The 27706-nt window shown below is 45.8% G+C and overlaps 1 protein-coding gene across 5 annotated transcripts in view; it reads right to left on the reverse strand.

Annotated features, from left to right (window-relative positions):
* Positions 1-27706, reverse strand: part of LOC118378615 (collagen alpha-1(XVIII) chain-like) — a 92079-nt gene that overhangs the window by 13213 nt on the left and 51160 nt on the right. The window contains exons 1-9 of one of the 5 annotated variants that reach the window (XM_052506691.1): positions 22119-23681; positions 5496-6040; positions 3563-3643; positions 3367-3420; positions 3154-3229; positions 2461-2517; positions 1749-1900; positions 1567-1584; positions 1254-1460 (exon numbers count right to left, since the gene is read on the reverse strand). In XM_052506691.1, the coding sequence (XP_052362651.1) occupies positions 1254-1460; positions 1567-1584; positions 1749-1900; positions 2461-2517; positions 3154-3229; positions 3367-3420; positions 3563-3643; positions 5496-6040; positions 22119-23433 (2505 nt within the window). In that variant the 5' untranslated portion in view covers positions 23434-23681. Of the gene's footprint in view, positions 1-1253; positions 1461-1566; positions 1585-1748; positions 1901-2460; positions 2518-3153; positions 3230-3366; positions 3421-3562; positions 3644-5495; positions 6044-22118; positions 23682-27706 lie in introns of those variants that run through there. The other 4 variants (XM_052506690.1, XM_052506693.1, XM_052506692.1 and 1 more) reach the window with 4 other exon arrangements.

The raw sequence follows: 27706 nt of genomic DNA on the forward strand, positions 1-27706 counted from the left end.
GGTACTACAGTTGACATTGCATGTCAGAGCCAAAACCAAGCCATGAGGTCGAAGGAATTGTCCGTGGAGCTCCGAGACAGGATTGTGTCAAAGCACAGATCTGGGTAAGGGTACCAAAACATTTCTGCAGCATTGAAGGTCTCCAAGAACACAGTGACCTCCATCATTCTTAAATTGAAGCAGTTTGGAACCACCAAGACTCTTCCTAAAGCTGGCCGCCTGGCCAAACTGAGCAATCGGGGGGAGAAGGGCCTTGGTCTGGGAGGTGACCAAGAACCCGATGGTCACTCAGACAGAGCTCTAGAGTTCCTCTGTGGAGATGGGAGAACCTTCGAGAAGGACAACAATCTCTGCAGCACTCCAACAATCAGGCCTTTATGGAAGAGTGGCCAGACGGAAGCCACTCCTCAGTAAAAAGTACATGACAGCCCACTTTGAGTTTGCCAAAAGGCACCTAAAGATTCGCAGACCATGAGAAACAAGATTATCTGGTCTGATGAAACCAAGACTAAACTTTTTGGCCTGGATGCCAAGCGTCACGTCTGGAGGAAACCTGGCACCATCCCTACGGTGAAGCATGGTGGTGGCAGCTTCATGCTGTGGGGATCTTTTTCAGCGGCAGGGATGGATCGAGGCAAAGATGAATGAGCAACGTACAGAGAGATAGTTGATGAAAACCAGCTCCAGAGAGCTCAGACTGGGGCAAAGGTTCCCCTTCCAACAGGACAACGACCCTAAGCACACAGCCAAGACAACGCAGGAGTGGCTTCGGGACAAGCCTCAATGTCTATGAGTGGCCCAGACAGAGCCCAGACTTGAACCCGATCTAACATCTCTGGAGAGACGTGAAAATAGCTTTGCAGCAACGCTCCCTATCCAACCTAACAGAGCTTGCAAGGATCTGCAGAGAAAAATGGGAGAAACTCCCCAAATACAGCTGTGTCAAGATTGTAGCGTCATACCCAAGAAGACTCGAGGCTGTAATTGCTGGCAAACGTGCTTCAACAGAGTACTAAGTAAAGGGTCTGAATACTTATGTAAATGTGATATTTCAGTTGTTTATTTTTAATACATGTGCAAAAATGTCGAAAAACCTGTTTTTGCTTTGTCATTATGGGGTATTGTTTGTAGATGGATGAGGGGACAAAACGATTTCATCCATTTTAGAATAAGGCTGTAACGTAACAATGTGTGGAAAAAGTCAAGGAGTCTGAATACTTTCACTGTATGTCAGAAGGTATGGTACAACTCACTGCCTCTCCCTCTGGTCCCTGGGGTCCTGCTGGTCCTTTGGCTCCTGGGGGCCCCATCGGTCCCATTGGCCCCACCACTGGCTGCACCACAGAGCCATCCCCTAGCCTCACAACCTGGGCAGCTGGCCCCCCAGGGCCAGGAGGGCCAGGGGGACCAGGTACACCACGGTCCCCCTTGGAGCCTGGGTAACCAAACCCAGAACTGCCCTGTGGGAAGAAAACAATCAACTACCTATTTAATCTGATCACTTCAATGACTAGCTAAGATGAAGTCAAATAAAAAGAAGCTGGGAAGGACAAAGTCAAAACATACCTTCAAGCCTTTGTCTCCCTGAAAGGAAAAGGAGACAAAGACAAGTTGTAAGTAATGTTGGAACTATTACGTGTCTCAGAGGCATGTATGTGGTCTGTCTGAATCAGATGTAATCAGCTATGGGGGTCATCAGTTATAGGGTGTGTATAACACACAGTACTGTGCCAGGCAGCATGCAGTACCTTTTCTCCGCGTTCTCCACCTGATGAAGAGCCAGCGGAAGAAGCAGAGCTGGAGAAAGACCCCGATTCCCCCTTTGGCCCGGCGGGACCTCTGTCCCCTGGACTGCCCTTCTCCCCTCTGTCCCCCTTCACTCCGTTAGAACCACTAGGGCCTGACGACACACAGAGAGACACAGAGAGAGGGAGAGCTGGGTGTTAGAATAGACGTCAGAAGTAACATCGTGGTCATCATCGGCATGAATGTTGCTGTCATCGTCACTTTCACTAGCATCCTCTATCCTCAGTTAGCATCCTACTACCTTTGTCCTCCCCTTCCACAGAGTTTCATGCCAACCTGTTCCACAGAGTTCCATGCCAAACTATTCCACAGAGTTCCATGCCAATATATTCTACAGTTTCATGCCAACCTGTTCCACAGAGTTCCATGCCAAACTATTCCACAGAGTTCCATGCCAATATATTCTACAGTTTCATGCCAACCTACTCCACAGAGTTCCATGCAGACAGGACATGCTGAGGAGGGCATGATGAGATCTCATCAACCTAGTCCAGTGCAGATTCCCTGAACTCTGACATGGAGTGGTAAGGGTATACTGTCCTGAAACCAGGGACTGGTTGTCAGGGAACTCCACTGGACCTCATTGGAGAGTGTTTATGATATAGCCCGACAGACAGACGGACGGACAGACAGACAACGTTTCCAGTGACCTACCTGGTTGACCTCCTGACCCTGGTCTGGACTCTACTGAGGTCTGATGATTCCTGTCACCTACAGTCAATAAACACAAACACACTTACCTGCATGCCTAGTTCGTACACTAGAAAACACTAACAATTATCAACATTCCCCTGGTGGGTAGGAGAGTTGGGCCAGTAACCCGAAAGGTTGCTGGATCGAATCCCCGAGCTGACAAGTTAAAAATATACCGTTCTGCCCCTGAGCAAGGTAGTTAATCCAGGCACCGATGACGTGGATGTCGACTAAGGCAGCCCCCCCCCCCCTCAGAAGGGTTAAATGGGGAAGATACATTTCAGTTGAATACATTCAGTTGTACAACTGACTAGGTAACCCCCATTCCTTTTCCTTTCCAATCAGCCACTCTTGAAGGAAAATTAAAGGTAATGTCTACCTTCTCCACTAGAAGGTGCTAGTGTGCTCTATATCCCAGCATACTGTATGTAACGAGCAACAAGGTTCTCAAGTAGTGTGGTATTACACTAGGTACATATTTCCATGACAGATAGTTTCACAGTTTTTACATCAACAGTTTTTGTTAGCACTGCAGTTACTCTAAATATAGCTTGGTTGGTTCACTATTATATGCGTATTTTCAATAAACCTAAGTAATATTTTAGAGGATAACTTCACAGATGATGTCATAATTATTCAACTCAGCCCACTGACCTGTCTCTGAGAGCCTGTCGCTCACTGATGATGTCAGAGGGGGCTCTGGCACTGGTCGGAGAGATGGAGGTGTGGTCTGACAGGAGGGAAGAGAGGAAGGTTAGACAGGACAGTCAGACCCTGATCCAATAGTTTCACAGTAAATCCTTCCTTCTATTTCCACATCACAGAATAGATTAACAGGACAACATAGGATAAAGAAGATTCCTTTACAGTTTTGCCGGTCTCTCTTCTGTCCCCATCCCCACTGCCAAAGTCACCTGAGGCCTGAGAGAGAGACAGAGAAAGAGAGAGAGAGAGACAGCAAGACAAACAGAGACAAGTCAAGGCATTTGAGAAAATGTTAGTTGACATGAATCATATCATATTCCTTCTCAACTGTGTCTGGTTCTACAGTCTAATCACTCACAGCGTCTGAGTCATCATCATCTTCACAGAGTAGCTCAGCTGCTCGAGGGTTACCCACCACGTTCAGCTCAGCGATCGCGCCCTGCACAACACGCACAGACACAGACAAACACACTGATGGCTGTGAGAAAGGAGATACTGTACAGCCATTGGGGCAGTAAGAATTTAATGATTCTAGTCAGGATCTAAGCCATTAATATACAATCAAATGTAAAGAGGATGTTTCTGACTGACCGTGGCCTTACTAACTCAGAACAGACAGAGTCTTGCTGAAACAACAGACATGGTTCTAAATCTCTCCCAGGGGCCTGATAGAGTTAGACTATGAGAATGACAGGGTTCTAAATCTCTCCCAGGGGCCTGATAGAGTTAGACTATGAGAATGACAGGGTTCTAAATCTCTCCCAGGGGCCTGATAGAGTTAGACTATGAGAATGACAGGGTTCTAAATCTCTCCCAGGGGCCTGATAGAGTTAGACTATGAGAATGACAGGGTTCTAAATCTCTCCCAGGGGCCTGATAGAGTTAGACTATGAGAATGACAGGGTTCTAAATCTCTCCCAGGGGCCTGATAGAGTTAGACTATGAGAATGACAGGGTTCTAAATCTCTCCCAGGGGCCTGATAGAGTTACACTATGAGAATGACAGGGTTCTAAATCTCTCCCAGGGGCCTGATAGAGTTAGACTATGAGAATGACAGGGTTCTAAATCTCTCCCAGGGGCCTGATGAGTTAGACTATGAGAATGACAGGGTTCTAAATCTCTCCCAGGGGCCTGAATGACATGACATGGTTTCTAAATCTCTCCCAGGGGCCTGATAGAGTTAGACTATGAGAATGACAGGGTTCTAAATCTCTCCCATGGGCCTGATAGAGTTACACTATGAGAATGACAGGGTTCTAAATCTCTCCCAGGGGCCTGATAGAGTTAGACTATGAGAATGACAGGGTTCTAAATCTCTCCCAGGGGCCTGATAGAGTTAGACTATGAGAATGACAGGGTTCTAAATCTCTCCCAGGGGCCTGATAGAGTTAGACTATGAGAATGACAGGGTTCTAAATCTCTCCCAGGGGCCTGATAGAGTTAGACTATGAGAATGACAGGGTTCTAAATCTCTCCCAGGGGCCTGATAGAGTTAGACTATGAGAATGACATGATTCTAAATCTCTCCCATGGGCCTGATAGAGTTAGACTATGAGAATGACAGGGTTCTAAATCTCTCCCAGGGGCCTGATAGAGTTAGACTATGAGAATGACAGGGTTCTAAATCTCTCCCAGGGGCCTGATAGAGTTAGACTATGAGAATGCACATTTCAACACACTGTCTGTTAAAAACAGCAGGTGTGAGTGAAATGAAATCTAAACCCTCACATTGGGGGTAAATCCCTCACTAATCGCTCCCTCAGGAATCTCAGTCAGGTATGTGTCACTGGCAACAGGAAAGCCAGACAGCCAGTCGCATCTCACTAACACAGCACTACTAACCCCTCCTCCCTCTAGTAAATCTATTAGCTGACCTGTCCTGTCATCTGGCCTTTGACCCCCTCAGCATAGTCACTGACCCGTCTAACCACATGTGATGGTCACATGGGGTTTGACACCAGAGCGAGGGTTGAGGGTGGGGGTGCAGAACGACAGAGACTTTAGGGGAAGAGTTATACCAATGTTTTACATGAGGGAACAATAAAGATATTTTACATGAGGGAACAATAAAGATGTTTTATATTAGGGATCAATAAAGATATTTTACAAGAGGGAACCATGAAGATGTTTTACATGAGGGAACAATAAAGATGTTTTATATTAGGGAACAATAAAGATATTTTACAAGAGGGAACAATAAAGATGTTTTACATGAGAGAACAATAAAGTTAGAGGTAAATATGTGTGGTCAGGTCAGCATTAGAGGTGTGGTTGGCGATCCATACTGTACCTCGAACCTGTCAGGGTCCGCGCCTCCCGCCTGACCCACGAAGATGCCCGCCCCGCTGTCCAGCTCCATGTCATCCGGCGAGCGCTCCAACTTCACCGTCTTCCCAGAGGCGTCGCACCCCATGAAGAAGGTCACCTGGTCGTTGAACACGGACAGAGAGAACTTGGTCCAGGAGACTAGGTCCAGGGAGGGCACGGTGAAACTAGCGGCCAGGTACGAGGCCTCAGAGTCTGGCTCTGTGTAGTAGAACAGAATCTTCTGATTCCTGCCGTCAGCGTCCGGGGCACTCAGCTTCACCCCCACGTACATGAACTTCTGGGAGGCGTCTGTGATGGAGAAGAGGACCCCGGGGCTGGAGGGGAGGATTTGGAAGACCAGGGAGAAGTCTCTGTAGAAGGGGTTGGGGAGGTGGGCCAGGGCCGGCTGTCCCGCAGCAGTCAGCCCGTCCTGCCCTCCGAAGTAGTAGACGGGTTTCCCCCCTGGACCGGCCTGGGAATCATCAGGAGGCAGGTCTCCGATCAGCTGCAGTAGAGTCACACCACTCTCTGCTGAAGGGGAGGAGACAGGACAGGAGGTGAGGTTACACACACGAAGCCAGCACTTACAGTACAGGAGTCCCATTGGCACAGTCCAGAAACAAAGCACTAGCCCTAACTTAGGTCCCAGGGCACTGTGTAGATCTGAAAACATTGGATAGCAGTATAATAAAAACGTCACCTTGCATTCTGATTTGTCCAATTCTTTCAGATCTAGTCTACATGAAGTGCCCAGGGCTTCTTTCAGATCTAGTCTACATGAAGTGCCCAGGGCTTCTTTCAGATCTAGTCTACATGAAGTGCCCAGGGCTTCTTTCAGATCTAGCCTACATGAAGTGCCCAGGGCTTCTTTCAGATCTAGTCTTCATGAAGTGCCCAGGGCTTCTTTCAGATCTAGTCTACATGAAGTGCCCAGGGCTTCTTTCAGATCTAGTCTACATGAAGTGCCCAGGGCTTATTTTAGATCTAGTCTACATGAAGTGCCCAGGGCTTATTTCAGATCAAGCCTACATGAAGTGCCCAGGGCTTCTTTCAGATCTAGTCTACATGAAGTGCCCAGGGCTTCTTTCAGATCTAGTCTACATGAAGTGCCCAGGGCTTCTTTCAGATCAAGCCTACATGAAGTGCCCAGGGCTTCTTTCAGATCTAGTCTACATGAAGTGCCCAGGGCTTCTTTCAGATCTAGTCTACATGAAGTGCCCAGGGCTTCGGGACTTTGAGTTGTTTCTGGACCAGTCCTTTTTTTCAGCTCCTGTTTACGCTAATCACTTAACAACTGGTTTAGGATCAGCTATACACTCCAAAAAGGGTTCTTTGGCTGTCCCCATAAGATAACCCTTTTGGGTTCCATGTAAAACCCTCTGTGAAAAGGGTTTAATATGGAACCCAAAAGGGTTTTTACCCGGAACCAAAAGGGTTCTACCCAGCATTGCAAAGGGAGGGTATATTACTGGAAACTTTAAAAGTTTACCAGTAAATTACCAGAATGTTGGTATCTTTCAAGGATTTTATTTAATCTATCACAAGACATCTAGTGTCCCTTTTGGGTACTTCAGATTATCACAAGCGTCTGTAATTATCTCTGGCGCTCTGTGTGACCTTAACATGTAACATACAGTATATTAAATAAGATGATTTTCAAATAAAACATTGAATATAAAACCTGCAAAACATTATCCAAAATATAAACCATCAACTTAGTGAATATCATTGGTGTTTAATATGAGGGTTTCAGCATGAAATATATATAAAAAATTGTTTTACACACTTTTATTTATTTTACTATGAATTTGTTGACAATGTTTCAGTGTCAAACTGGTGGCAGTTGTGAAAAAAGTCAATAGTTGTACGAGTTGCAGAGTTTCATTATTTAGGCTATTTTCTCTTGAACCAGATGGTCTGTATACTAGAAACCTGTGGCCAATGTGGACACAGATATTTAAAAACATAATCCTATATACTAGAAACCTGTGGCCAATTTGGACACAGATATTTTAAAACATAATCCTATATACTAGAAACCTGTGGCCAATTTGGACACAGATATTTTAAAACATAATCCTATATACTAGAAACCTGTGGCCAATGTGGACACAGATATTTTAAAACATAACACAGAAATATTTGGACACAGATATTTTAAAACATAATCCTATATACTAGAAACCTGTGGCCAATTTGGACACAGATATTTTAAAACATAATCCTATATACTAGAAACCTGTGGCCAATGTGGACACAGATATTTAAAAACATAATCCTATATACTAGAAACCTGTGGCCAATTTGGACACAGATATTTAAAAACATAATCCTATATACTAGAAACCTGTGGCCAATTTGGACACAGATATTTTAAAACATAATCCTATATACTAGAAACCTGTGGCCAATATGGACACAGATATTTAAAAACATAATCCTAGATACTGTATCATTTTGTAAAAGTTATTCAAGTATAAATTACCAAAGTTATGATAGATTGCCATATATTTTCTGTTACCAAAAATGACGATGAAGATTCCGGTAACTTCGGTAAACTACTGGTAGCTTTGCACCCCTAGTTCTACCTGGAATCAAAAAGGGTTCTACTATGGGGACAGCCGAATAATCATTTTAGCTTCTAGACTGTTCCTTTTTTTCACAGCCTGTACCATCTTCCTTTACCATACCCCCAAATTTAACCCTCAGCTAAACAGCCAAACTGATCCTGAGTCAGTTGTTAAGGGCATAGAGTAAGCATACACAGAGTACTTTATCATTGACATGAAGTTACCGAAGGGTACAAGGGCACAGTGCAATAGCAGATTAGAAAGCATCATGCCTTGATTGGTGTGCTGTGCTTCACCAAGTGACTTAGCCAGGATGAGTGCCTCAGGCCATACACATACATGTGCAGTGAAGTTAACAACAAAGCCACTGGGCAAAAACTGGTTGAATCAACGTTATTTCCACAACATTTCAACAAAAAAATTATATATGATGATGTTGAAACAAAGTGGAAAACGGATTGGATTTGAAAAAAGTAAAAGTAATCCAAGGCAATTTAATATTTTTTTCACCCAACATTTAACTAAAATCCAATGACGTGGTGAAATGTTTTGAATTTCACGTTGAATTCACGTTGCCTGACAACCCAACCAAATGTAAATCAACTGACCTAACGAAAGGTCAGCAAAATGTCAGCAAAGGTCTGTTGCAGAGTGAAATGACAAACCTCAGGCCACGTGGACCAACCCCAGTAGACTCAATAGGGCTTCAGACTCAATATGGTTTTAGACTCAATAGGGTTTCAGACTCAATAGGGTTTCAGAGTCAATAGGGCTTCAGAGTCAATAGGGCTTCAGACTCAATATGGTTTTAGACTGAATAGGGTTTCAGACTCAATAGGGTTTCAGACTCAATAGGGCTTCAGACTCAATAGGGCTTCAGAGTCAATAGGGTTTCAGACTCAGTAGGGCTTCAGAGTCAATTGGGCTTCAGACTTTATTAGTTAATGGTTCAACCTCACCTAGGACAGGTCAAAACGGTTCACGGGTCTACAGTATGCGGTCAATGATGAACCCTTCTATGTTTCTATGATGGGCGATAGCAGATCTCGTGACAGCTCACATTATCTTTCAAGTGCAGCAGTAAGTCTGATTGACCAAGGTAGGTAGTAGATGTCAAATAAAAGCAAAAATAAGGCTTTATGGAGAGAGTTTCAAATGAACTTGGGCTGTTTTAGCATGGAAAAACATCTGAATGTAATCCAATTCCCATGGACTCAAATAGCCTAGAGGGAAATGAGGATATTTCATGAGACTAACCATCACATTCACATGAAATAGCACCTCTAGGGAACTAAACACTGGACAGACAGACATCCTCTCATGGGTGAACTGTCAGAGTAGATTTATGACAGATGTTTACAGAAAAGCCCACACTGTACAATGTGAATGTCACACGAACCAGAGATACTTGAGATTTCCTATCCCTCCAGTGATGTAAACTTAAACAGGGGAAGTGAACTCCGTAACACAAGTCATTAAGTCTCAGAGGATCTAGACTGAACCATGAGGAGTTATTCCAATAGCTAATGGTGTATCCTAAAGGGGATCTAACTTCTCAATGGCCAAAAGTGGCATTCATAAGTATGTGCAATATCATATCATACTTACGCAATAAGGCACGAGGGGGTGTGGTATATGGGCAATATACCACTGATACGGGCTGTTCTTATGCACGATGCAACGTGGAGTGCCTGGATACAGCCATTAGCCGTGGTATATTTGCCATATAACACAAACCCCTGAGGTGAATTATTGCTATTATAAACTGGTTACCAACTTAATTAAAACAGTAACACCTATGGTATAGGGTCTGATATACCACGGTTGTCGGCCAATCAGCATTCAGGACTCGAACCACCCAGTTTATAATGAAGATTATACAACGGGTGGGTCTAAATCCTGAATGCTAATTGGTTAAAATCTCATTTCAGCCAGTGTCTATTTCTACAAGTTACCACGGGCTAAATCTATGAATGCCCTTTCAGGTGGTTGAGTAAGCCTACATTTTAAAATGCATCATGTCTCATATTAGTATCATACTTCCAGTTGTGACTTGTGTGAATGTAATTTATTGGACTTTTGGATAGTACTTGGGTGCAGCCCTTGGACAACAACCAATACACAAGGACTATCGTACTACATCCTAAAATGAATTGGAACATTTGGAGACTCAATACTTTTTGGACTAATCTCAAACATGTGTTTCCACACACTAACACAGCAACACCACTTACTCTGTACAGCCTGTACTCACTCCCACACCATTTTGCTAAGCCAGCTAGGGTCTCACTGGACACTGTTGTTATGCTATCTACATTCTAAACCTGCACGTCAACCGAAGCTTAGCTGAAGATCCTGTGGGAATTCAGCCAATTAGTGGGAGGCAGAGAGGGCGAGGGGGAGGAAGCTTCTCATCGGATGAACCTGCTATTGGTCCATCTGACAGGGCGCTAGGGCATTCACAGCTGTGGCCCGGTTAGCCCAACACTAACCCAACACTACCGCAGACACTAACCCAACACTACCGCAGACACTAACCCAACACTACCACAGATACTAATACAACACTACCGCAGACACTAACACAACACTACCGCAGACACTAACACAACACTACCACAGATACTACATACAACACTACCGCAGACACTAACACAACACTACCGCAGACACTAACACAACACTACCACAGATACTAACCCAACACTACCGCAGACACTAACCCAACACTACCGCAGACACTAACCCAACACTACCGCAGACACTAACCCAACACTACCGCAGACACTAACCCAACACTACCACAGATACTAATACAACACTACCGCAGACACTAACACAACACTACCGCAGACACTAACACAACACTACCACAGATACTAACCCAACACTACCGCAGACACTAACACAACACTACCGCAGACACTAACCCAACACTACCGCAGACACTAACCCAACACTACCGCAGACACTAACACAACACTACCACAGATACTAACCCAACACTACCGCAGACACTAACACAACACTACCGCAGACACTAACCCAACACTACCGCAGACACTAACCCAACACTACCGCAGACACTAACACAACACTACCACAGATACTAACCCAACACTACCGCAGACACTAACACAACACTACCGCAGACACTAACCCAACACTACCGCAGACACTAACCCAACACTACCGCAGACACTAACCCAACACTACCGCAGACACTAACCCAACACTACCACAGACACTAACCCAACACTACCGCAGACACTAACCCAACACTACCGCAGACACTAACCCAACACTACCGCAGACACTAACCCAACACTACCACAGATACTAACCCAACACTACCGCAGACACTAACACAACACTACCGCAGACACTAACCCAACACTACCGCAGACACTAACCAACACTACCGCAGACACTAACCCAACACTACCGCAGACACTAACCCGACACTACCGCAGACACTAACCCAACACTACCGCAGACACTAACCCGACACTACCACAGACACTAACCCGGCACTACCGCAGACACTAACCCAACACTACCGCAGACACTAACCCAACACTACCGCAGACACTAACCCGACACTACCGCAGACACTAACCCGACACTACCGCAGACACTAACCCGGCACTACCACAGATACTAACCCAACACTACCGCAGACACTAACCCAACACTACCGCAGACACTAACCCGGCACTACCGCAGACACTAACCCGACACTACCGCAGACACTAATCCGACACTACCGCAGACACTAACCCAACACTACCGCAGACACTAACCCAACACTACCGCAGACACTAACCCAACACTACCGCAGACACTAACCCAACACTGCCGCAGACACTAACCCAACACTACCGCAGACACTAACCCGACACTACCGCAGACACTAACCCGGCACTACCACAGATACTAATCCAACACTACCGCAGACACTAACCCGGCACTACCGCAGACACTAACCCGACACTACCGCAGACACTAACCCGACACTACCGTAGACACTAACCAACACCACCGCAGACTCTAACCCAACACTACCGCAGACACTAACCCGACACTACCGCAGACACTAACCCGACACTACCGCAGACACTACCGCAGACACTAACCCGACAATACCGTAGACACTAACCAACACTACCGCAGACACTAACCCGACACTACCACAGACACTAACACAGCACTACCGCAGACACTAACCCAACACTACCACAGACACTAACGCAACACTACCGCAGACACTAACCCGACACTACCGCAGACACTAACCCAACACTACCACAGACACTAACGCAACACTACCGCAGACACTAACCCGACACTACCGCAGACACTAACCCAACACTATTACAGACACTAACGCAACACTACCGCAGACACTAACCCAACACTACCACAGACACTAACGCAACACTACTGCAGACACTAACCCAACACTACCGCAGACACTAACCCGACACTACCGCAGACACTAACCCAACACTACCGCAGACACTAACCCGACACTACCACAGACACTAACCCGGCACTACCGCAGACACTAACCCAACACTACCGCAGACACTAACCCGACACTACCGCAGACACTAACCCGACACTACCGCAGACACTAACCCGACACTACCGCAGACACTAACCCGGCACTACCACAGATACTAACCCAACACTACCGCAGACACTAACCCAACACTACCGCAGACACTAACCCGGCACTACCGCAGACACTAACCCGACACTACCGCAGACACTAATCCGACACTACCGCAGACACTAACCCAACACTACCGCAGACACTAACCCAACACTACCGCAGACACTAACCCAACACTACCGCAGACACTAACCCAACACTACCGCAGACACTAACCCAACACTACCGCAGACACTAACCCGACACTACCGCAGACACTAACCCGGCACTACCACAGATACTAACCCAACACTACGGCAGACACTAACCCAACACTACCGCAGACACTAACCCAACACTACCGCAGACACTAACCCAACACTACCGCAGACACTAACCCAACACCACCGCAGACACTAACCCGACACTACCGCAGACACTAACCCGCACTACCGCAGACACTAACCCGACACTACCGCAGACACTAACCCAACACTACCCGACACTAACCCAACACTACCGCAGACACTAACCCAACACTACCGCAGACACTAACCCAACACTACCGCAGACACTAACCCAACACTACCGCAGACACTAACCCGACACTACCGCAGACACTAACCCGGCACTACCGCAGACACTAACCCGACACTACCGCAGACACTAACCCAACACTACCGCAGACACTAACCAACACACCGCAGACACTAACCCAACACTACCGCAGACACTAACCCAACACTACCACAGACACTAACCAACACCACCGCAGACTCTAACCCAACACTACCGCAGACACTAACCCGACACTACCGCAGACACTAACCCGACACTACCGCAGACACTACCGCAGACACTAACCCGACAATACCGTAGACACTAACCAACACTACCGCAGACACTAACCCGACACTACCACAGACACTAACACAGCACTACCGCAGACACTAACCCAACACTACCACAGACACTAACCCAACACTATTACAGACACTAACGCAACACTACCGCAGACACTAACCCAACACTACCACAGACACTAACGCAACACTACTGCAGACACTAACCCAACACTACCGCAGACACTAACCCAACACTACCACAGACACTAACGCAACACTACCGCAGACACTAACCCGACACTACCGCAGACACTAACCCGACACTACCGCAGACACTAACGCAACACTACCGCAGACACTAACCCAACACTACCGCAGACACTAACCCAACACTACCGCAGACACTAACCCAACACTACCACAGACACTAATGCAACACTACCGCAGACACTAAACCAACACTACCGCAGACACTAACCAACACTACCGCAGACACTAACCCAACACTACTGCAGACACTAACCCAATACTACCACAGACACTAATGCAACACTACCGCAGACACTAACCCGACACTACCGCATACACTAACTCAACACTAACCCGAGTCACAAAAGAGCCTCAGGGAGTAACTGCTTTCTGTCTACCGATAATTACAATGAATGATAATGACAACACTACCACAGACACTAACCCAACACTACTGCAGACACTAACCCAACACTACCACAGACACTAATGCAACACTACCGCAGACACTAACCCGACACTAACCCGACACTACCGTAGACACTAACCAACACTACCGCAGACACTAACCCAACACTACCACAGACACTAACGCAACACTACCGCAGACACTAACCCGACACTACCGCAGACACTAACCCAACACTACCACAGACACTAACGCAACTCTACCGCAACCACTAACCAACACACAGGGAGTAACTGCTTTCTGTCTACCGATAATTACAATGAATGATAATGAAAAAGTTAGATAAGAGAGGCAGAACAAAAGAGGAATATGGAATGTATCCACTATAGCTGTCAGAAAGTACAGCCATGTTTTTTATTTTATTTATTTTACCTTTATTTAACCAGGCAAGTCAGTTAAGAACATATTCTTATTTTCAATGACGGCCTGGGAACAGTGGGTTAACTGCCTGTTCAGGGGCAGAACGACAGATTTGTACCTTGTCAGCTCGGGGGTTTGAACTCGCAACCTTACGGTTACTAGTCCAACGCTCTAACCACTAGGCTACGCTGCCGCCCCATGACTACCAACATGGATGTCATAACAGAGAATCCATCGACTCACACACTTGTACTGCACTATACAAAATCAACTGGGACTGAGTTGCACTGCATTGATTGGGGATTCCCATGCAGGCAGATGTCGTGTTGACAGAGGAGAACGTGGGAACACCACCGCCACATCCCAGGATCACATTTCATTTCAGTCATTTAGCAGCTGAGCCACATGGGACCAGGGTGGCTGGCCAGGCAGGCAGCTTCCCCTCCCTGTTCCCAATCTGACATGATTCCATGATTCTCCACACTGGTCTGATCCTTCACGCTATCCTGGCAACGCTCAGAGACGTTCCACAGCACTGCAGTAGTAGGGAACCTAACAGCTTTCCAAGGATTCCCAGTCAGACATAGATTAAGGGAATATCCTGTTGATTACGTACTACAGATGTCCCATCCCAATAGGGAATATATTCCCACCTCCCCCAGATTGGAAAATCCATGGCCTACAGTGCACATTTTAAATGTGCAACAAATTCTGAAAACCTCTTCTTGCTTTGTCATTATGGAGTATTGTGTGTAGATTGATGAGGATAATAAACAATTTAATCAATTTGGTCTGAATACTGAATGCACTGTATGTCTGTGAGCTGAGCTTATTCACCTGATAGTCACCTGATCTCTGTATGTCACCTGCTATATCATGAACTTCCATATTTGGAATAACTTGGCAGCATCATTTTGTGAAGTGAGTGGCCTAAACAATGCATGCACTGACCATAGAATGTCATGCACAAACTAAAGAACCCAAAACAAAAACTAGGATGTGTGTGTGTGTGTGTGTGTGTGTGTGTGTGTGTGTGTGTGTGTGTGTGTGTACAATAAGCTTTGTTAAGTACAGTACCCAGCGTCTGGGCCCAGAGCCCAGCACAACAGGCCTGCCAGTCTAAACATGCTGAAGTGGCTCGGGACGAGGGCTAACGACTGGCTCTCAGACCATGACTAATCATTTAATATGTCCAGGAGGAGGGTTTGCATGCAACGCATACATTGAGAAAACTAGTTGGAGCTTGTGTGTGGTGGGTGGTTTCTGTGAGGCACAAAATGGCTGCCATGTTGTATCACCCAGGTAGGTGCTAGTGGATGAGGGTGAGTTACGGTATGAAGTACTTTTAGACATGATGGAAAGCACTATACGAATACAATCTAGAAAAACTGTGAGAAATCTTGAAGCTACAAAAACCCTGCTTGCCAATGAATACATACACCAACCTGCAGTCATTCATATCCATAACAATACATTACACTGAGAATGAATCACTCCTCCTTGGTGAATAAAAGAAACAGTTACATTCATGTCAGTGTTGAAATTTGATATATTTAGCTGTATATACAGTGCATTCAGAAAGTATTCAGACCCCTTGACTTTTTCAACATTTTGTTACGTTACAGACTTATTCTAAAATGGATTTTTTAAAATGTTTCCCTCATCAATCTACACACAATAACCCATAATGATTTAGCAAAAAAAAGGTCTAGACATTTTAGCAAATGTATTAAAAGCATGTATTAAAAACAAAATATTACATTTACATAAGTATCCATACCTTTTACTCGATTACAGCCTCAAGTCTTCTTGGGTATGACTCTACAAGCATGGTACACCTGTATTTTGGGAGATTCCCATTTTATCTTAAGATCCTCTCAAGCTCTGTCAGATTGTATGGAGAGGGTTGCTGCACCCCTATTTTCAGGCCTCTCCAGAAATGTTCGATTTGTTTCAAGTCCGGGCTGTGGCTGGGCCACTCAAGGACATTCTGAGACTCTTCCCGAAAACACTTCTGCGTTGTCTTGGCTGTGTGCTTAGGATCGTTGTCCTTCTGGAAGGTGAACCTTCACTCCAGTCTGAGGTCCTGAGAACTCTGTACTTTGCTCCGTTCATCTTTCTCTCGGCCCTGACTAGTCTCCCAGTCCCTGCCACTGAAAAATATCCCCACAGCATGATGCTGCTACCACCACGCTTCACCGTATGGATGGTGCCAGGTTTCCTCCAGACATGACGCTTGGCATTCAGGCCAAATAGTTCAATCTTGGTTTCATAAGACCAGAGAATCTTGTTTCTCATGGTCTGAGAGTCTTTAGGTACATTTTGGCAAACTCCAAGCGGGCTGTCATGCGTTTTACAGAGGAATGGCTTCCGTCTGGCCACTCTACCATAAAGGCCTGATTGGTGGAGTGCTGCAGAGATGGTTGCACTGTCAACTGTGGGACCTTATATAGGCAGGTGTGTGCCATTCCAAATCATGTACAATCAACTTAATTTACCACAAGTGAACTCCAATCAAGTTGTAGAAACATCTCAAGGATGATCAATTGAAATAGGATGCACCTGAGCTCAATTTCGACTGTCATAGCAGAGGGTCTGAATACTTACGTAAATAAGGTGATTTTTGCAACAACAACAAATCAAAGCGCATTGTCATTATGGGGTAATATGTGTAGATTGATGAGGAGAAAAAACGATTTAATCCATTTTAGAATAAGTCTGTAATGTGACAAAATGTGGAAAAAGTCAAGGGGCATGTATACTTTTCGTATGTACTGTATAACGTTATTTTATCCCCTCACCTCTCTATCCTATCTTCATCCTCTCCTCTTCACTTCTGTTATCCTAGCAAAGAGCTCCCTCTTAGCCAAGAGGGCATACATAAAATGTCCCGCAACCCAAACATTGACTAAACTACAGTCCAGTTACCAAGTAGACAGTCCAGTACAGTCTAGTTACCTTATGTCTGAGTTTCACTCTGTTTTAAATAAACTTAGGTATGTCACAGTGAACAATAAAAAAGTTAACAGAGCACTACTTCGTTGTAAAAGGTTTCATTGCCTCGAGACCGTGCTGAAGAAATGGTGCTGTTTTCTTCGTCTGAAAACTGTAATAAGTAATTGCTTGGGAAAATGAGAAGGCCTAACTAACTGTGTGCAAAGAGCAACAGAAAACTATTTTCCTAATTCAATGATGCATCAGAGAGACCCAGAGGCCGAACATCAAACAACTGTTTGTTTAAACCCCCAGGTTCCAAGATGACAGTGCCAAAACTACTGTACGGACATAAGAATGTACTTTAATTACAGTAATGTAAGTAGCAGGGGGCCTCCCGAGAGGCGCAGTGGACTAAGGCACTGCATCGCAGTGCTAGCTGTGCCACTAGAGATCCTGGTTCGAGTCCAGGCTCTGTCTTAGCCGGCCGAGACCGGGAGACCCATGGGGTGGCCCAGTGTTGTCCGGGTTAGGGGAGGGTTTGGCCAGCAGGGATGTCCTTGTTCCATCGTGCTCTAGCGACTCCTGTGGCGGGCCGGGCACAGTGCACGCTGACTCGGTCGCCAGGTGCACAGTGTTTCCTCCGACACATTGGTACGGCTGTCTTCGGGGTTAAGCGGGCATTGTGTCAAGAAGCAACCCTTGGCAGGGTTGTGTTTCAGAAGACGCACGGCTCCTGACCTTCGCCTTTCCCGAGTCCGTACGGGAGTTGCAGCAATGGGACAAGACTGTAACTACCAATTGGATACCACGGAATTGGGGAGAAAAAGGGGTAAAAAAATAAATTAAATAAATGTAAGTAGCCAAAAATGAAACCATCATCATTGTTTATTGGTGCTAACTTGCAATGCTTGTTACAGTTGGTGACGAGCCCATCAAAGACCATTGGAACAGGCTGTAATGTGAAACACTGATCTTACTGTACCAGAAACAGACAGATGTCAGCTGGTGTTTGAGATATAGAGTATCTAACTCCACTTTCCATCCTCTCCAAGGACCCCCCTGTTAGAAAGTCTGAATGGTCCAACCTCTCCAGCTGTGACACATCCCAGAGGACCAGACCAACTGACCTGGAGAGCTACAGAAAGGGGGAGCAGTGCCAGAACTGAAAGCCCATCAGTTAACACTTCAGAGTGAGGCAACACAGCTGTGACATCTATGGCATTTCTACTGTTCCCAGGTCAGCCCTTAATCCATATTTGGCCAAACCCCGGCTATGGTCAGTTAAAAATGATTGATAATGGAACAGGAAACAAGAAAGCAGAGCACTCCACAAAGATGACATCACTAAATCCAACCTTGTACATTGGCTCAATTGGCTGAATGTCAAAAAAGCCCCATTCTGCTATTCAAGCTAATGGTTGGATTGGTCACACATAACATAACATAACATTTGGTGCCACAGCAGCTAGGTTTTCTCTGGTAAGGGCCCATCTTTACGAGATTTTGCCCATATTTGGAGTCTTCTGGGAATTCAACTGTCTGAGTGATTTGAGTTGGTATACTGTAGAGCAATAGTTTTGCTACCTACATACCTATAAAACCCATTTACATAACAGATATTACAAAAATCAAGACTTGTTTATTAAGAAACATGATCCACTGCATGATAACATCAATGCGGGCAACCCCACCTCTTTAAGGAATACCTAGGATAGGATAAAGTAATCCTTCTCACCCCCCTTAAAAGATTTAGATGCACTATTGTAAAGTGGCTGTTCCACTGGATGTCATAAGGTGAATGCACCAATTTGTAAGTCGCTCTGGATAAGAGCGTCTGCTAAATGACTTAAATGTAAATGTAAATGTAAGCATGCTATACCACCCATTGTTTCCCAGTGAACCAATGTGAACCTTCACATGTAATGAACTGGTAAATCCCCGACACAAATGACTCACTCTTTCTCTTTGTTTTTCTCTTTACTCTTCTTCACATGGATGACTGGACATTTCATTGACTCATTTCGACCGTTACTGAAAGACTGTGTAAAAATGTGGGTGAGACCCATGACCCCTCGTGGAGATTCAGTGCCCCGGTCTGGCCCGAATCAGACAGCTCCTTGTTGGAAGGGGGCACGCAAAGACACCCTCACCCTTTCTCCCAAACCAGAGAGCACAATCGCCACACTCTTCCCCAGAGCAGATCATTGTCCATGAATCTACCACCCCCAGCCACGCACCCCATACTGTCCATAACAGCACCAGTGTGGATGAGATGAAACCATTGTTCAGACTGCAGTGGTCTGCTCTGCTGAGAATGCATCATCCACTCCTCCTAGAAACATTCTACATTCCAGTCCTCATGCTCACTGATTTCAGACATTGATTGAGTCCCAGAAATACTTGAATGCAGTATGGAGGCTGTGTAATATAAAGATGGCAATGAAAGGAAGCTGGTGAATCTCGATAAGGGTCGGATTGATTGTCGCCCACCAAGCCGAATTCCATTGGTACAGATAGTGGCCTGAAAATGCTTTGTAGATTGACAGAGACAAGATGGTTGACCCTCTTCAGCCAGATAGTTGAGTCAAATCTTAAGATGGCTATTTGTAATAGTTTGTTTCCATCCTTCTACCTAAAGGTCCATCATCAGCCGACCCATCAACCCATGTATCCCTTCATCCATCTCCACCTCTCATGCTGATAGGACACACTTAGTGAACTCAGTAAAACAGGATACTGGAATAGGAAAAAGGCACAACAGTGGTAGAGAGGCCTAAGGGACAGTCCCCATAAAACAGACTAACGTCAACTCCACAATAAAACAGGGACTTTCCATTTAAACTCCCATCTCAAATGACAAGTGAACTCAAGTAAACAAAGGAAAGAGTGCACTGTGTGTGTGTGTGTGTGTGTGGTGTGTGTGTGCATCTGAGTGTGTGTGTGTGTGTGTGTGTGTGTGTGTGTGTGTGTGTGTGTGTGTGTGTGTGTGTGTGTGTGTGTGTGATGTGTGTGTGCATCTGAGTGTGTGTGTGTGTGTGTGCGCACATCTGAGTGTGTATGTGTGTGCGCATCTGAGTGTGTGTGTGTGTGTGTGTGCGCATCTGAGTGTGTGTGTGTATCTGTGTGTGTGTGTGTGTGTGTGTGTGTGTGTGTGTGTGTGTGTGTGTGTGTGTGTGTGTGTGTGTGTGTGTGTGTGTGTGTGTGTGTGTGTGTGTGTGTGTGTGTGTGTGTGTGTGTGTGTGTGTGTGTGTGTGTGTGTTTGATTCAGTGTGTATGTACAAGTCTAGGAATGCATCCCAGAAGAGAACGACATGCTGACAAGCGCGGTGCTGTTCCACAGCTTTGCTTGGCAAACAGAAGCACCAAGTAAATCACAAATGAACTTGTTCTGAAGTAATTTATCTTGTTGGGCAAAAACACGACAAGTGCAATCTATGATGAAATGAGTACAGCCAATATAAGGAAACAGTCTTTCTATCATGTCTCATATTGACCTATTCTGTCATGTATTACAACTAGGAAAACAGTGACATATATATATATACTAGTACACTGCTATGCATTTCTTTTAAATGAGCCTTCCAAAAATAGTGGCTTTACAGCCTAACCCCTATTTTATTGCACTATGGTTTATGATAACATTTCAACTTTATCTAAACTCCTACCCTACTTGGTAAAAGTAAAGTTAACACGGACAATGAAAAACATTTTCAATAACATGCTAAGAAACCTGAGCACTTACAAATCCCCACGGGAAAACAGCTGTGTGATAAATATGGCTTGATGCGTTTTATGTCCTGTGACTCTGAACTCAGACAATCAATTCTCCCATGCATACTCAGCAGGGAATGATTTATTGAGCTGCCATAGCCTGCCGAGCTAAAGCCCAGGTAGAGCTTAGAAGTCTTCCTGTCCCTTTGTGTGGCAGAACCCTGGAGAACAGATTCTAAACAGTGTGCATTTTCCACTTCTCCATATGCTACTTTACTGCATCACATGAATCACAAGTCCAACCTACAGTACGAGCATATCTGAATACTCATAAATGCTGCATTGGGAAGAATGCAGGAAATGTATTTTCCATTGTCGGAAAACAACATGCTGTGGCATGATTTTGTCTTAAGCTTTGTGTATATTTCATGGGTTGTCTCCACTCTATGCAGACAAAACATTATTATTAACGTTAACATTCATACACAACATGCAAATGGTCCCAGGTTGGTGGTCTATAGTGCCGGTCAGTCATGCTTGTGTTCATGTCACACTTCTGAGCACGTGCAGTGGAGTAAGATTGACCCCAAAACAAGGTACAATCATCAGCAGTCCCTGACTGAAAGTCCCCACCGCCGCCAAGCATTTTGAAGTCGCTCAAATGTGAGGATAACGCGTGTCTATGCTACTTCACAAAGGTGTGTTAATCACACGTGCACATGCACACACACACACACACCTGTCATGACCAGACAACCGGATTCAAAATGTATCTCCAAACAGGATACATTCTAACCCGCGGTTTTACCTTTCCGATTACTAACTGACACGCATGGCGGACACCGCAACCCCGCCTCCTGATCCCTGTCGGGCAGCAAATTACACTCTACAGGAAGTCGCCCGTCATCCAGGGCTGGCCAGCAGCTGTCTTGCAGGACTTGGCAGAAGCTGCAGCAGGGCAGAAGGGGAACCTTGTCGAGCACCTGGCCAGGCAGCGGGCACCTGGGCACGAGGAGGAGGCAGAGGAACCATTCGGCTCCATGGTGGCACCCCGCCTTGGCCAGCCACGCCCACTCTCTCAGGGCCACGCCAACCTCCTCCACAGAGGTGTGGTTCAGGAAGTTGGGCAGCGAGAAATACTTTGACCCCCTTGATATGCAGATTGGCCAATCAGAGGGCACAAGGTGGCAGGTTCCATTGTGGTCATGAGAAGAGATGTCAGAGAGGTTGGTCTTTGGTTCGCCCTGTTTCACCCCCTCAACCCCTGTGAGGTCATCCTCCACCACCCCTGTTAGGTTAGTGGGGAGAACCAAGCTTTCCCTTTCTCCAAGCCCTGACCCCGAACCCGAGCCGGTCCCTGAACCTACACCAGACTCAACCCCCGATCCAAACCCAGACCCTACACCAGATGCTGAACCAGACCCTGATCCTGAACCCATCTGAGACCCAGATCCTTCCTTAGACCCAGATCCTTCCCCAGACCCAGATCCTTCCTTATACCCAGACCCAGATCCTTCCTTAGACCCAGATCCTTCCCCAGACCCAGATCCTTCCTTAGCCCCAGACCCTTCCCCAGACCCAGATCCTTCCTTATACCCAGACCCATATCCTTCCTTATACCCAGACCCAGATCCTTCCTTAGACCCAGATCCTTCCCCAGACCCAGATCCTTCCTTAGCCCCAGACCCTTCCCCAGACCCAGATCCTTCCTTATACCCAGACCCAGATCCTTCCTTATACCCAGACCCAGATCCTTCCTTAGACCCAGATCCTTCCCCAGACCCAGATCCTTCCTTAGCCCCAGACCCTTCCCCAGACACAGACTCCTCCTTATTAGCCATCTGTGTGGTAGGGCTCGCCACTCCTCTGTCAGTCCAAGTGGTTGGGGTCGCGTCCCACGTCTGCACAAACTTACGGATCCCATCAGCCACGTTGATGATTTCTGCCCCAACCCCTGCCAGGTTCTCCTCACCTCTCTTGAGCTGTCCTCCTGCCTTTCCCAGTGGCGGAGCCTTCGTTGGGGCTTGGGTAGTAGGATCAAGGTCCTTGTTCCAGAACCAAGCATCCAGACGACCTGCGCTGAGAGCCAGGAGGAGGCCCAACCACAACGTCATCTTAGACATCCCGCTCCTTCAACCCACCGTCGCCTAGAACCTCCTAGTCTGAGAGTATAGATTCCACAACAAACACTGGATCACACAAGCACGGAGTTCTGTCTGTGTTCTTACTGTTCCTCCACCTACTAGCCGGCTAGTCAACAGTCACTTAAGCCCCCTCTGTCCATAAGGCACACTGTTAGCATGCACACACACACCGACCCTCCCTCTAGCACAGCTCACTGTTTCACTCCTTGCACCGGCCCAGTGCAGAATCATCACACACACACACAGGGAAATCCACATGAGGAGGAGGGGTTACTGTGCTGGAGAGGGGCTTCATTGGCAAATATGAATTTCTCCCTCACATTCTGGCCCCTCCCTCCTGTTGCTAGGTTGATGAGTGGGTCCCCTCAGACACACAGTCCTCAATGAAGAGAACATGCATACTGACACACACACACAGACAGAAGACACACCACACCACACATATACTCTCTCCCTAGAAGGAAAATATCTGGGTTGTTTGATAGGGAACACTAAACAGTCTCTGCTGACTGGTTGATATTCAAATGAAGCAGTTCAATCAATGTTTCCAAAATAAAATAAAAATAGTCCACAGCTCCAAGAATAATGTTGTGATTACTCCTCATTGTCTACGGAACACTACTCCAGTCAGAAAGTGTATTACAGTTCATTAACTATCAATCAAGTTAGCAGTATTGTGAGAAGAGCTTTCTTGAGGTAGGTTTGACTCATAGAACTCTAATACTCCCCCTGGGCTGAAAAGGGACTGAAGGGAGAGAGAGAGACAGAGACAGAGAGAGAGGGAGGGAGACCCATTCACTGGGTTCATATAGCCACCACTACCATTATAAATGTGAATAGGTTGGTGAACTCCATCATCTACTCACAGCTCTTGTAAAAATATATGACATAACTGGCCATACCTTTGAGGTCATTCATTATTTTACAGCTGTGTGAATGAGTGAGTGAGTGAGTGAGTGAGTGAGTGAGTGAGTGAGTGAGTGAGTGAGTGAGTGAGTGAGTGAGTGAGTGAGTGAGTGAGTGAGTGAGAGAGAGAGAGAGTGACCGACCGACCGAGACAGACAGAGCGAGGGATGAAGAAAACGAGGGAGAACAGCTGAGAGTGGAGACGTTCAGGAGGAGCGTATCTGATTCAATAGTTTTTAAGCTCTCGGCCCCCAGGGGCCAAACGGCCATTACATAGCCTCATCTGAGGAAAACTTCCAGTAATTGCCCCGCTCCATGGTTCCCACAGCCTGGCTCAGTCCTGGGTGCCCCTGATGCCCAGTTACCCCGTCACCCCCGTTCCTGTCCGCCTTCACTATCCAGCTGTTGCACATTCCTGACACAGACAGACCTCCCACAGCTCTGCTACCCCTCCTAAACCCCTAATGCACCCCTAATGCACCCCAACCACATGACTGATGGACTCCTAGAGAAGCACTGATATCTCATTCTGCTGGAAAAGTTACACAGAAACACACACACTTGTCTCTCTCGCCGTTCCGCATGAGCATATGCATGTGATTACTGTAGGTTGCTATGGTTCAGTTGGACTGGTTTGAACTGGTGTGATGATAACTGTAGGTTGTTATGGTTCAGTTGGACTGGTTTGAACTGGTGTGATGATAACTGTAGGTTGTTATGGTTCAGTTGGACGGGTTTGAACTGGTGTGATGATAACTGTAGGTTGTTATGGTTCAGTTGGACTGGTTTAAACTGGTGTGATGATAACTGTAGGTTGTTATGGTTCAGTTGGACGGGTTTGAACTGGTGTGATGATAACTGTAGGTTGTTATGGTTCAGTTGGACTGGTTTAAACTGGTGTGATGATAACTGTAGGTTGTTATGGTTCAGTTGGACTGGTTTAAACTGGTGTGATGATAACTGTAGGTTGTTATGGTTCAGTTGGACTGGTTTGAACTGGTGTGATGATAACTGTAGGTTGTTATGGTTCAGTTGAACTGGTTTGAACTGGTGTGATGATAACTGTAGGTTGTTATGGTTCAGTTGGACTGGTTTAAAATGGTGTGATTAGGTTGTTATGGTTCACTGGTTTGAACTGGTGTGATGATAACTGTTGTTTGGTTCAACTGGTTTGTGTGTAATGATAACTGTAGGTTGTTATGGTTCAGTTGGACTGGTTTAAACTGGTGTGATGATAACTGTAGGTTGTTATGGTTCAGTTGGACTGGTTTGAACTGGTGTAATGATAACTATAGGTTGTTATGGTTCAGTTGAACTGGTTTAAACTGGTGTGATGATAACTGTAGGTTGTTATGGTTCAGTTGGACTGGTTTGAACTGGTGTGATGATAACTGTAGGTTGTTATGGTTCAGTTGGACTGGTTTGAACTGGTGTGATGATAACTGTAGGTTGTTATGGTTCAGTTGTTTGAACTGGTTTGAACTGGACTGGTTTGAATGATAACTGTAGGTTGTTATGGTTCAGTTGGACTGGTTTGAACTGGTGTGATAACTGTAGGTTGTTATGGTTCAGTTGGACTGGTTTGAACTGGTGTGATGATAACTGTAGGTTGTTATGGTTGGACTGGTTTGAAGTAATGATAACTGGTTGTTATGGTTCAACTGGTTTGAACTGGTGTGATGATAACTGTAGGTTGTTATGGTTCAGTTGGACTGGTTTGAACTGGTGTAATGATAACTGTAGGTTGTTATGGTTCAGTTGGACTGGTTTAAACTGGTGTGATGATAACTGTAGGTTGTTATGGTTCAGTTGGACTGGTTTGAACTGGTGTAATGATAACAGTTGGTTCAGTTGAACTGGTTTAAACTGGTGTGATGATAACTGTAGGTTGTTATGGTTCAGTTGGACTGGTTTGAACTGGTGTGATGATAACTGTAGGTTGTTATGGTTCAGTTGGACTGGTTTGAACTGGTGTGATAACTGTAGGTTGTTATGGTTCAGTTGGACTGGTTTGAACTGGTGTGATAACTGTAGGTTGTTATGGTTCAGTTGGACTGGTTTGAACTGGTGTAATGATAACTGTAGGTTGTTATGGTTCAGTTGGACTGGTTTGAACTGGTGTGATAACTGTAGGTTGTTATGGTTCAGTTGGACTGGTTTAAACTGGTGTGATGATAACTGTAGGTTGTTATGGTTCAGTTGGACTGGTTTGAACTGGTGTGATAACAGTAGGTTGTTATGGTTCAGTTGGACTGGTTTGAACTGGTGTGATAACTGTAGGTTGTTATGGTTCAGCTGGACTGGTTTGAAATGGTAATAAAATGGATGTTCTTCTGGCTTGCCAGTGTGACATGGGCCTCTATCCACCAGTCTTGGGTTTTCACACTGTTCATTTCCAAAAATAAGTTGATTTATTGGCTCAAAAGTAAGCCCAGAGAAGTTTCTCAATCTGATAGGCATAATACAATCATTCTGTTCTATTCCACTTACCAGTAAACCACATTCACATTGTACAATAGCATTTACAAAATCCAGCTTCATTCATAGCTAAGATGGACACCAAAGTTGTCTCTCTATCTCCACCCTCCCTCCTCTCACTACCCCTCTCCCTACCTCCCCTCCCCCTCACTCCCTCCTCTCCCTAACTTCACTCTCTCCCTCTCTCCTCTCCCTCCCTCTATGAGTTGACATGGTGTCCAGGTAACCCTCTCCTCTCAGGGTAAATCATCCATGGAACGGAGGAGTGAATACCTTTCTTATGAAGGCACAGCAGCTAAAATAGCTGGATGCTACTCAACAACCTGCTCACAACAACCTGCTTATTTTGCCAATTGGACTGGGTGGAGTGGCAATCTACTGCAGAGATAGCCTGCAGAGTTCGGTCATACTATCCAGGTCTGTGCCCAAACAATTCGAGCTTCTACTTCTAAAAATCCACCTTTCCAGAAACAAGTCTCTCACTGTTGCTGCTTGCTATAGACCACCTTCTGCCCCCAGCTGTGCCCTGGACACCATATGTGAATTGATTGCCCCCATCTATCTTCAGAGCTCGTACTGCTAGGTGACCTAAACTGGGACATGCTTAACACCCCGGCCATCCTACAATCTAAGCTTAATGCCCTCAATCTCACACAAGTTACCAATGAACTTACCGGGTACAACCCCAAATCCATAAACACGGGCACCCTCATAGATATCATCCTAACCAACTTGCCCTCTAAATACACCTCTGCTGTCTTCAACCAAGACCTCAGCGATCACTGCCTCATTGCCTGCATCTGTAATGGTCTGTGGTCAAACGACCACCCCTCATCACTGTCAAATGCTCCCTAAAACACTTCAGCGA

This window comes from Oncorhynchus keta, unplaced genomic scaffold, assembly GCF_023373465.1.
Source record: "Oncorhynchus keta strain PuntledgeMale-10-30-2019 unplaced genomic scaffold, Oket_V2 Un_contig_2724_pilon_pilon, whole genome shotgun sequence".
NCBI lineage: Eukaryota > Metazoa > Chordata > Actinopteri > Salmoniformes > Salmonidae > Oncorhynchus > Oncorhynchus keta.